This window comes from Cydia strobilella, chromosome 21 (genome assembly GCF_947568885.1).
Source record: "Cydia strobilella chromosome 21, ilCydStro3.1, whole genome shotgun sequence".
NCBI classification, from domain to species: domain Eukaryota; kingdom Metazoa; phylum Arthropoda; class Insecta; order Lepidoptera; family Tortricidae; genus Cydia; species Cydia strobilella.
Window position 1 is genome coordinate 3,417,815 of NC_086061.1, and position 13,267 is coordinate 3,431,081.

Here is a 13,267-nt window from a genome sequence, read left to right on the forward strand (position 1 = left end):
AAAAACCGGCCAAGTGCGAGTCGGACTCACGCACTAAGGTGACTAAGGGTAAGGGTAACTTCCGTACCATTAAGTAAAAAACGGCAAAAAATCACGTTTGTTGTATGGGAGCCCCACTTAAATATTTATTTTATTCTGTTTTTAGTATTTGTTGTTATATCGGCAACAGAAATACATCATCTGTGAAAATGTGAACTGTCTAGCTTTCACGGTTCATGAGATACAGCCTGGTGACAGACGGATAGACAAACAGACAGACAGCGGAGTCTTAGTAATAGGGTCCCGTTTTTACCCTTTGGGTACGAAACCCTAAAAAACGACAAAAGTATAGACAGACTCCTGCTTGCACTTGACCAAAAAACAAGTCACGATTCAATACACCATATTCCATTGGTTTTTAGTTTTTTACGTCTTCTCATTTCGTCGAATGTTAATTAAAGATTTGCTTATTGTAAATTGTGAAGGAAGAAAAAAAAACTTTTAGTTAACAGTGCTGAATTTGCTATTCAGGTGAGTTTTATTATGGTAATAATGGGTAAAGAATAATCACTTACGCGATAAATGGTAATCGACCAGACAGCAATGATTTGCCTGTCTGTCTGTAAAAGTAAATTAGAGATTGAATATTGAAGGAAAGAAATAAAAACATGACAAGTTAATGAAAACTTGAATAAATATTTTATTCATCCAGTGAGGATGTCTCTTTTATTACTACATTTTGCATCATAATTATACAGCTTGATTGATTTTGTTTTGACCATTACATTTCGTCTTAATCACATACCGGGGCTATACTTTTATGTAGGTAAGTTATACAAACCATACAACAGTCAAATTTTACATTAAAAACGCAAAGCGTGATCTAAGGCTGTAATGGAGGAATGTGAAATTATAATTTGAAAGAAAAAAGTAGATGTGCTGTCTACGTAGTTTTCGAAAATCTGGATAAATTTAACTTTTCGTACATATCCGAAATTTTTACAAACATGTGGTCGAAGGGAGCACAACATCATTTTGCTTCCAAAACGTAGTCTCACATTCCTCCAAGGAGTCCTTATAACATATCAGATCTATTATTGTTATCTTATAATGCAGATTTAAATCACGCTTTGCGTTTTATGAGAATTTTTTGTAAGATTTGACTGGCTTATGCGGCCACATTCAACGTGCTACGAATGATTTTACGGACACTTTCGGCCACCGTGGCGCTGGTTTTCAGACAACCAAAGAAAAAAGAAAGCGATAGGAGTCACTGATCTACCGGACACTGTAGGTTCAAATTCAAAATATCCACGTGTAAACTCCACAAAAGCTAGAAAAAGTTTCACGCCGTAATAGCTCAATTCTTAATGGAAAATCAATTATTTATCAATGACCATATCAAACGCACCCGAATCGCTCCGAGCAATTAATGGTATAGTTTCGGAGCTAACGGTCTGAGTTGGTAATAAAGGCAGAAAGGTCATAATGCCTTTTTGTCTTGTGCAAGTGACCGTGGCAAATCAATCGCTTCCGTTGATTCTTACAAGCTCATTTAGAAGGGTTATGGAAATGAAAATGAATGAATGAATCAATGAATGGTTGAGCGGTTGGTTTGACGCGCTAAACATAAATCTAAGAGTTGGACCAAAGAGAATTAAGTATGGACAGAGAAGTCGAGAAAAAGATAAATGATATCTTAACTGTAGTAATAACAGCGGAAGCGGATGAGATTCGTAATAATCATGGAAGAGATGACAACATTTCTAGAGGCATTTTTTTACTTTTTACTAATAGTGTGTGTAAACTTGGCTAAACTAATTTCCCAGAAATTATACTTAGCTAAATTGAATTTGTGTCAACCAGTGCCTGTCTTGTAAAATTTACATTTAAATACATATATAATAAATAATTAATAAACATTACAGGATATTCTTACACAGTTTGACTAAGTCCAACAGTAAGCTCAAGAAAGTTTGTCTTATAGGTACTCAAACAACGATACATAAAACGAAACGAATTTAAACGAATATACAAATACATAGAAAACACCCAGGACTCAGTAACAAATATCTGTGTTCATCACAAAAATAAATGCCCTTACCGGTACCGGGATTCGAACCCAGGACCATCGGCTTCAGAGGCAGGGTCACTACCCACTAGGCCAGACCTGTCGTCAATATATAAAGGAAAACATATAAAGGAAATGTCCATACAAAAACCCGTTGTCTTTGTTCTCAGATGTATATCAGGATATCAGTTCAGTAAAGGTACTCGTATGAACGGTTTGTCCACCTCCTTATCCTAATCCTAATGCCTCCCAGGCCATTGTCAGCGGACTGAGATTGATAATCTAACAGTACCCGCCTACAAGGGTGAATCACACGTTCATTCACTTCACTGCTGATTTTAGACTTTTTCGAGTACCTACTGCAATATGTAACGAGTGTGTGGAATGAACCTATGGATATGCTGTGAGCTTTGTCTGAAAGTTTAATATTTTCCTAAATAGGTAGACTATGGAAACAAGACTATAGAAAACAAGGAAATTTTATAAAGATTTCAGAAATCCGGATATTCCACTTAGCTGGATAATTTTCAAAGAAACACAACAACGTCAAAGATCACAATATTCACAATGTTAAAAGTTATGTTTAGTGGGGTATCCCACAAGATACATGCACGAATTGCACGATCATTGCTTCCAGACAATAACCACGATTGTGATTATTCGTCCGCTTTGTTATAGCCCATTACTATCTAATGGTTAGGACGAATTAATAAAAAATTCAAACATTTCATCCACTAGCTATAAAAATCGAGAAAACAAGCACTATCACATATACATGACCCGGAACTTCACTCTCGCCTGAGTAAAAACCCTGGCCCCAGCTTCTTTCGTCTGTCACTTTATTTTTTGTCCCGCGGGGTGAGTAGCTTGCGTGGGCGCACTCATTAGTGATTCTTTGTGCACGCATCCGCGATTAGATGAACAAATGATTTTGTTTGATGAACTTTATTAGGGGAAGAACGGCGCAAGGACCTGTGCTGGGGAGTGGCGGACGCAAATTAAGCGGAAGGCGGAGGCTGCCGAAGCTGTCTTCAATTAAACTTAATTTATTAACAAGTTATAAGTTCCAAAACCGTCCTTGTATTTGCTGAAAACTGATCGATGCAAGAAGCAATAGGAAATAAACATCTATGCAATTTTTGGTCAATAATCTTTCTAGTGATGGTTTTGAGTGACTTGATTTGCTTTCATGATTGACATGTAGGAATTTGAATATATCTCCAGGTTACAGCTATTTAATGCCTATTAAATTGAATTGCAACTTTATTAATTGTGTACCATTCCCACCATAAATATCTTCCGATGAGTGATGATTGCCGAATTATTGAATTTGACCGGTCCTTTCACTAGTGTCGTTAGTCAGCTTCAATTTAAGGGAGAAGACGCCTTCATACCATGCAGCAATTCCCAGGTACCTACATTTTCTACCGCCTTTTTATTCAACTTATCGTCAAAATTAGAGGTATAACGTCCCTAATACAAGCTACTGTATGACTTTAGAGCAAATTAATTAGAAAAGTATAGTAGAACTAGCTACATCAAATTAGTCGCTGACCATTCCAGTAAATAGGTTCCCAATTAGTTGCACATTTGTCGAAGATATACTTATTATAATACTCTCTGTGTTCCACATACCTGCAGTGTTTATTTAAATAATTTCCACTAATCCATCATGAATACTTTAAGTAGCTGTCACATCTACCGTTTTTGGCCTGGAATGCAGTTTTATTTGAACGGCAAATTATCACAAAAGCTCCAAGATGTGTGGTAAATAAAACTAGTAATCTACTTAAACTTTTTGAATAAATTTTAGCAGTATATATATGGTAACCATAATACTACTAAAACTGAAAGTTAAATTAAAAAAAATATTTTAGTAGACTATTTAATTTAACTTTCTTTGTTAGGATAACTAGCAGTCTGACTTCTTTTAATCTAATTAACATAGACGAAAATACTGCATGTAGTTCGCGTGTTTATGTAAATTTGTTTACGCTACTATGTCCATGTACTGATTCATTCGGGTTTCTTTAAAGATATTTTAACTTCACTGATTACCTGGCCTCTTCCTTCAATATCTTGGAAACAGAAAAGTCAAGTCAATAGAACTATTAGTTACTGCACTGTACTGATGATAATGTCATAATTTATAACATTTTTAAATTGTTCTTTCAAAACTTGTTAGCAATATCGCGGGCAAGGTAATCCTGCCAAGTTTTTATATGTTCATGACTACATTGGATACCTACATAATAAAACAATAATACATGCAAACAACTGTGCATATATTTTGACTCACTTCTTGTTATTGACATTGTGACACTGGAAGGCGTCGTTTTTACGATGGTATATCAGTATAAGTACTCGTAGTTTCATAAAATCTTATACTGTTTTTTAAAACGGGACCCTATTACTAAGACTCCACTGTCCGTCTGTCCGTCTGTCTGTCACCAAGCTGTATTTCATGAACCGTGATAGCTAGACAGCCGAAATTTTCACAGATGATGTATAAATTTCTGTTTCCGCTATAACAATAAATACTAAAAAGTACGGAACCCTCGGTGCGCGAGTCCGACTCGCACTTGTCCGTTTTATTTATTTATAGTACGGCTTATAAAAATTCGGCTCTAATTTAAAACAAATTTTAAATTAGATCAACCGTGAACGCAAATTTTTCAAAGTCAAAACCACATTATTGAATCACGAAGAACACGATGAATCGAGACAGGCGCTAAATAGACCTTCCTCAGACTCTGACTCCAATCATTACTAAGACCTTCGCTTGTGCAAATAAATGTCACGAAAACATGTTCTAATCAGGTAAATATGACAGTGACGAAGATTTTCGATATCCTTTCGAAAGTAAACCTTAGGTTCAACCCTGCAGAGTCCACTTTCGATGTAAGTCTTTAAGACGTTCTATGCTACAGTAAAACCGGTTTGGATGTCCAATAGGTAAATGAAGTTTGACATGAATAGCGAGATCACGGATCACGGATCGATGGTTGCTTCCGGATGCTTGTCAATGTCAGTGCATTAATGAAATGGCTATTGGCTACTGCCTTGCCAGCAAAAAATTAAAACGCTATTATTCCTTAACGCTAGTAGCTGGTTAAGACAACTTGTAAAATGGAGGGTCTAGGTTCCAATTCGAACATTGGCTTGTACCAATAATTTTCTTAAAACATTGGCTTTTGGTGAAGGAAAACATTGTGAGATAACCAATTTTTTTTTCAATGGATTTAAATATTAAAGCTCTTTACATACAAGATATATACAGTGGTACTACATAAACGAAATTAATAACTAGCTTAAATCTAAAATAGGCTCTTGAGGCATTGTACCAAGGATGCTGGCGGCATTTCCTCGCTGTATCGCAATGCTGATACGTTGTGCGAGGAAGCCGCCAGCTCTTCGGTCACCAGTTACGTCAACCAGACGCTTCGCGATTTCTGCAAACAACTTGTGCGCGCTGGGACCCCATGGACCTAGAGTTTCAACTCCAAATGGAACGAAATGGTACTCTCTACCGAGGCTCTTATATTTATTACGTTTTAAAATTTTAAAATTTCAATAACCAATTTGATACTAACTTAAATACTTTTCTAGGATGAAACCGGGAAAGAAAAGAATGGCCAAATCGAGAAGTAGATGAGGAAGGAAGGGATCGTGCGTCCGTCTGCATTTGATATAATGGGAAGAAAACTCTACCTATACCTAGTTGGAGAAATATTTACGAGGGCTATTATTAGATTATTACTGTCAGTCCTAGGCTATTTAGTATTTAAATATATTCATAATCAGAATCAGAATATTTTTTTTGTGAAAACATAGGTACAATAAAATTGTGGTGTTAAATTATGTGCAGTACAGGTTTCTCTATGTTTTACGTTGTTTCATTATGTTTTACATTGGTCGTGTTAGTGATTTTTCATAACTTTTTAGACACAAAAGTAATCTTTTGATTGCTCTAAGGGATAGGATAAGTTTGCCTTTTTACTACCAATATATTTTGTTTTTAATTTGTCTTATGTACAATAAGGTGTTTATAAACATTGAGCAATGCAGAGGGAGCTAAAACTTAAAAAGTTTGCTCATATTGCTGATGATAAACGAAAACGCCAGCGGTGCTCGAAACAATGCTCTCATTGCGCGCGCAACCAGTTGTCAAGGTCAGCGTGCTTCGCGCGGGGTCCCGTAGGTCAACATGATAACATTAACCATTATACCGCGTCGGTGGTACAAGCATACTTTCCCTCTGATGGTAATACTTAACAGAGTTATGTCTATGCAATTACCGTAGCGGCAATTAATTTATCATATTTTTCAGATACATTTGCATATAATAGATTTCTTGCCGCTACTTCAGCTTTCAACAGGAGAGATGGATTATAAGATCAGGAAAATTCATTAAACAGACACACGCGACTTTAATCGTATATAATTCAGAATGCACCTCCAAACACCATGAATGGGTTCTCAGTCACCTGCCGAACTCCAATAGCGTATGTTAGGAACCTGTTCAACAAATCGCAGGCACCCACGTGCGATCCTCGTGGGTCTGTCACGACTAGAATGTGAAGGACGAAATGTTACGGCATAATGGCGCTCATCCGGTGCAATTAAGAAATTGATATGGAAAATATTTGAGAATTCTGACGTTATTATAATTCACACTTACACGGTGTAGAAGGACTTAATAATTACGGTATGGTAAGGTATGTAAAAAACTTTAACATACACGTTTAACACGTAGTATTCGAAAAACAATTCTAATGTAATATTTTCGCAAATCCTTTGTTCTGTATGGATCACATTAAGTAAGGTAAGTTACTATAATTTTGATAAATGATTGATTAAACGAATAATTAATTGAATTGATCGTTGATGAAGGTTCATGAGCCTTGAAGTGTTAAAAAGGATTGATTGCCAAAGTACAGGCTAGTAAAGTAATTAGTTTTCTTTTACGATGTTAACATTCCGGGAACACTTCATATAATCTTTATGTAATTATCTCAGTATCAGCAGGTCAGAAACCGGGGCACAATCATTGAAATAACAAACAATTTTAATTTACTAATTGTGAAAATATATGGTCCCAGTTTAGCACCCTGCGGCATTCTCGTCCGTCACGGGGGCGTTTTGTGTTTCTCGTTACTCAGGCATTACCAAAAACGTCCATGATGACGTTACGCGACACACATCGGCTAGAAACTGCAATAAATCTGAATAATAAACAGTTGTAAGACTAACCTTTCTTAACCGCAACAGAGTCGAAAGTTGAAGTAGAATCCAAAGCGAAGTAAACCGCTCATGTATGTATGTTGTCTTGGCATTGACCTGCGCATGATTCCTTTTCTGGTCATCGTTGCAAAAGTACCGGACAGATCTCGATGATCATGATCGAACATTTATTAAGCTACGATAGTGATCTTACAATTAATCAGTTAAGGAATTGAAATTTAGCAAAGTTTGTGGGTCATTGAAATATTCAATGCTTTTAACGTTCTTAATAGCTATGAAATGAGTTATAATTTATTCGAGCGATTAGAAGATACATGAGTGTGTAATGAATTCCATTACGGTTATGCTTAATTTATTGAATTTAAATATCCATTATTGCTACATGTAGGAGTAAATTTGCATATATATGTTTACGTGGTAATTATTCCTAAATCGGATCAACGAAAGAAAAAAAATGTTAATGTCAAGTACACGAAAAATTGTATACTAAGTACAAGTTTAAAACATAGATCAAACAAATTATACCTAACGCATAAAGTCTATTTCAACTCATAGATACTAGTAATCAAATAATTATGTCTAACTTGTCTAATGATGTCATATATGTGTATGATCGCTCAATTGACTCCATAAATGTTATGATAGTTATTGAAAAAATTGACAAGGTTTTTTCCTATTGCTGTTTTAACTGACGTATCAATCAGATATGGATGGAACACGTCTTTATTGGAAGTAGACATAAAACCTGTTATTAAGTGTATTCGATAAGTTTTTAATTCGCGATTCACGCACATAGTCTGGAGGGAGCTTAATAAACATTACAAGTTGTATTAGGGAAACTTAACATTAATAAGTTTTAAACTTAGTGCTTACCAAGCTTAAATCTTATCGTAAATAACTTTTCGCAAAGCTCACTCAAAACTTATTATAAATGTGTAATTTTTGCATTTTGCACGACACCAACACGGACTAAGCGCCTAAAATATGAGTACATGACCTCATTGCTGCCGTGTCAAGCCAAATTCACGTACCTATCTTTGAAATGGCCAATTCGAAGAAATCTACGTGAAATGAGAAAATTAAGGCAAAAACTTTTGAAATATTTGTTGTACCATATAAAAGACACTATTTTAAATCGATTAAGCTCGGGTAACTAACTACTATCTCAAGATACGTGAATTTGGCTTAACACGGCAGATTACCTGCACAATAATGTAAAGATACTTATTTGTATAACCTAAAGTACAGATATTTTGTGGTTCTTTATCTGTATCGATATTTTAGACCCATACTGTACCTTAAAACTACCAAAATATAGACAAAAAGCTCTCAATCCCTCTCCATGGTACTAATTCGAATATTTTAGTTCAGGTGTAATTATTATTTGAATATCGCAGTTCTACGGCAAAACATTATCACAAAAGGAAGAAAAAAACTTAAGCAAATCAAAAAGAATATTGGTATTGATTACGGTTTGAACTCCTGTTGTGGACCATAGTAAAGCTGTACTGGACTAAAGTTAGTAGTATTAAATAATGCCATACTACAAAGCTGTTGTAACTTGAACTATGCTGATGACATAATCGTAACAGCCGACTGACTCCTGACATGAAAAGCGCAAATATCACGATGGTATTTAAGTTGCACTTTGCCGCGGCGTAATAATGGGATACAGCTGGGCGAACTACTGACCCGGGCCTTAGGATTCACACGTTTCTTTATTCTTCTTATTTAGATTTGAGGATCGAAATTAAACTATTTTTTTACCTTTTTCAAAATCTAAAAGCAAAACAATTGTTTATTTTACCTAGGACGATAAATTATTTAAGTATGTTTTCTTTTCACTATCTATCATCCATCACACAGTTATATCGTACTTAAATATATTTCTCAAATGATAAACATTTGAGAAATTTTAGAACCAACCTTGAACACAAATTTTTGATAGTCATAAAAGTCATAATTACAAACCCAATAAATCATCTCAAATCATTTCGCACGCAACTTGGCATCACTTGTCTTCGTCGCACTTAGCTGTTTAGAGCGAGGTAAGGCTAAAATGTCGAATTTCATCTTGAAAACGCCTTGATTTGGTCGGTTGGCAAAAACTGACTCTGTTGCTTTGCCAGTGGAAAAAGAAGTAAGTATATATTTGATTTAAATCATTTGCTACCTTTTCTTGTGACGACAGGGAATTGATCGCAGACGCTGAGGACGATCGTATCTCGGAATATATTCTCACAAATAACAAGATTGGTTCATTAGTTGCTCGTATCAGTATGATTAATCAATCATTTTGGCATCATCAAGTCGCCGATTGCATTGCAGAGACAACTCTGAATTCAAAAGGCACTAACTAATACAAAATCGCAATCTTTGTAATTTTATAATGAATGCAATTCATTTTGTGAACTGGCGGTGGCTGGTGGCTGGTGGTGTTACTATATACCTTTTATTTAAGTAACACTGTTTTTACCTTTTAACAAGTTTCGGTCTCCGGTTGAGTTTAAATTTTGCACATCTATATATGTACGACTGTAGTGGACAAAAATCCAATGTTATTATGGTATTTGTACCTTGCTAGATTAGTTTTTGTAGTTTCAAAGTTCTATTGATGTAAATCTATTAAATACTTGCTTTCCAGTTTAGAGTTCTGTTAGGATTAACTTGTATGTTATAAAAAATTACGTTAGTTATGCCTTCTTTGAGCTTAAACCATTGTTTTAAAGCTCTTGACGATAAAACATTGCTTCTTACGTAACACGAAATCTTTTTATCATCACCGCAAAACCGTCCGCAGTAAGACATTGTCTCGTTTTTTGCAAACAATTGAGTGTTTGAGTTGTTATCAGTGTTTTTTCCGACAAATTAGACTACACGCCTGACTGGTTTGACAACAAATATTTTTATACGCCAAGTTTGGCATTCTGCCCATATATAGTCTGAGTACAACTGAGGTGCACACTTAGTATTTTGACTTGTATGTTTGAGACTCATAGACGATGTTCAAATGAGTTCAAGAAATGCTCATGATGTTTTTTGTATGGACAACATGTTTAGTATCTTCATATTTTATCGAACGTACACACAAATATCTAAACCTATAGTTTCACGTGAATTCTCTGTAACCCATTACATTAGAAGAATGACGTCCACTGTTAAACAAAGATGTTTTTACTAAGATGTCATATCACAAGTGTAAGGTATCACTCAACAATGTCACACTATTACAAGTACACATTCCATTGACATTCCTTTATTCAAGGTATCACAAAATATAATATGAAACTACAAAACAATCTCTGATATCTACATCTACAGCTCACCAGACAGCTTGATCAAAACGTAGTCTAATTTGCATTTAACCTTGCATTTGCCTGTCTAACTCCATTATCAATCAGACCTACAAAAGTAATTACTCTCCGGACCGCAAAAAGTCTATTTACTCTAAAGTGTTACCGTAAAATTTAGCCAAGTCAGTGCGTACGTCACTCGTGCCCGTTCTGACCTTGTTTTGTTTCGGATCCGTTAACAATGGACTCTTTATCTCCATCTGCATCGGAAACACCTACTGTCTGCCCCAGATCGACAATATCCGCAACGATATCAGGACCTGCTACATTGATAGCATCGCCTTTTCCAACGAAAAGAATTAGTTACAGAGAACTAAAATTTATAATCTAATTGAGTCACATAAGTACAAATGTAATCAGATCTTAGATGTCAGAGTTGCGTAGTATAGTTAAAAGTTAACGCTATATCTACTGAGCTCATTCACTTACCTGTACTAACAATGACATTTTGTTAAACAAAAGCCATTATTTCTTTTATGTGAGCGCGTGACCTTTGTGCCTGAGCACGTGGCCATTGTGTGTCAGCCTCAGGCACAATGGCCACACGCTCACACAAAAGAAATAATGGCTTTTGTTTAACAGAATGCCATTGTTAGTACAGGTAAGTGAACAAGCTCAGTAGAGTTAACTATAACTAGTATTGTTCAATATAAAAACTGGATTAACTTGCAAATTGATTGCTTCCTTCGCTTTGATATGAGTCAGCGGAGTTTGTGTGTTAATAGTTAGCACAATGCTGTGCAGACGTGCTAATTAAATTTACATGTTGAACTTGAGTTGGGGTCTAGGAAGTATCGTGATTATTTCAAATTTTGATAAAATTGTTACATATTTTTTTTTTTTTTTTTTTTTATCCAAAACAATCTTAAAATACTATGTACAAATATTGGAAACAGCGAACGAAAACCGCGTACGGTTTATCTGCCGCCATTGTCGCTCGTTTACATTCCGGTTAGGTATCTATCTAAAATCTAAATTTAATATTAAGGAAATACTGGTAAGTTAAGCAATCAGCATTTACGAGTAGTTTGCCCGAGATGTAAAAATGTAGTGTAGAAATACAAGCATACAACGTAAATGTTACAGTGTGATACTGCCTTTGTAGTTGCCACCAATCTAAATAGTGGCGATTAAAGAAGTACAATGCCTTGTGTTGTGAATCAATGATTATTTGTATCATTATTAAATAGTTTTCGATCTCTTAGTTCATTAATTCAGTAAACTGATCGGTATTAATTTTTTTTTAATTAATTAATCATACGTAAATGTAAAATATTACTCAAGATTAAAGTAATTGTTTGACATTAAACAAATGAAGGGTGCGTATTAACATTTAAGCACACGAAATAAATTATCTGACGTAGATTTTTGTGTGTGTTAAGCATCTCAAAAGTCCATACATTTTTATGCATGACAGTGATTTTGTTTCTTATGTTGTAAAGTTAAATACAAGTAGAGAAAAGAAGTGCTTGGTGTTATTTAAGCTAGAGTCCACAGACATACCAGTTAGATGAGAACGTTAATCGAAAATTAGTATGTTAACAACCCGGCCTCTTCACTTTCAGTATGTGTAAGTGGTTAATAGATAGACGTATATTTACCGGCTAAGCTCTTGAACACACCATGTACCTAATTACCTATATGAAACTTATATTGTTAAGAATATTCACGCGGTTTGTATCGCGACCACTGGCGGTGAGTTGTTTAGTCCAAATGGCAAACAATAAGATTTATCAGTGGTGGCCTTAGGGCAGTGCGAGTGCGACCACACCGCGTGTCGAATTGTAAGAGGGTGCGAATTACAACTGAAATGCGAGAAATGGCCCAACAATGGTGGCCTTAGCGATGCGAGCAGTGCGAGTGCGAATATACCGCGCGCCGTTGTGTAAGGGGGTGCAAAACACTACCGAAATACCGCACCGGGCTCTGGTCATTGAATTGCTACTACCTATATATACTAAGGCCTTTGAGGCCTACTATAATAAGGCCTTTGAGGTCTTGTACCAGCTCAAAATATTGGTAGGACCGCTATTGAGATCAATATTATTTGGTCAAAGGAATGAATATAAAGTGGCCTTTTCGTCGTTGACTGATCTTAATTCACAGATTGTAGTTCACAGAAGTGATCTGACATAAAGTCTCACAAAAATTGACAAGGTTTACAATTAGATATTCAATCGATAATTTCAATAAGAAAGGCAATGATTTTTAAATTTCGAAATTGTATTCTTTATTAGCCCGGTCTACAAAACTGATTTTATTTGAACCCTCTTTTATTTCTTATTTCTCTTTCTGTGTCATACCTCATCAAATATTCGGAACATAAGTAAAATACGGTTAAGGTCATCAGATGGTTCACAGCGACACACATGGTAGTGTTCAAGAGTATCACCATTCCGCGACTCACCGAATCTCTTGACGTGTACGTCTCTGTTAAATGAAACGGTTCTCTTCGGTTCTTTCGGTTCGTTTTCGGTTTTTACGTTATCGCCATCTTCCGGTTTGTCTGTGGCGCCGGTTTCATCTGTCATTTGTTTATTCGCACCGTTTTTCACGGTATCTGTGTTGGTTACTTTTAATGATGTTTCGTTATCATCGGTATTATCTGTAAACAGTTATA

General features: G+C 35.6%; 1 protein-coding gene across 4 annotated transcripts in view; it reads right to left on the minus strand.

The window, feature by feature from the left end:
- The window catches only part of LOC134750998 (zinc finger CCCH domain-containing protein 13), a 251,843-nt gene that overhangs the window by 25,076 nt on the left and 213,500 nt on the right, over window positions 1–13,267 (minus strand). For 2 of the 4 annotated variants that reach the window (XM_063686308.1, XM_063686304.1), the window contains exon 3: window positions 13,055–13,256. In XM_063686308.1, coding sequence (XP_063542378.1) covers window positions 13,055–13,178 — 124 coding nt within the window. In that variant the 5' untranslated portion in view covers window positions 13,179–13,256. The remainder of the gene's footprint in view (window positions 1–13,054; window positions 13,257–13,267) is intronic. The other 2 variants (XM_063686306.1, XM_063686305.1) reach the window with 2 other exon arrangements.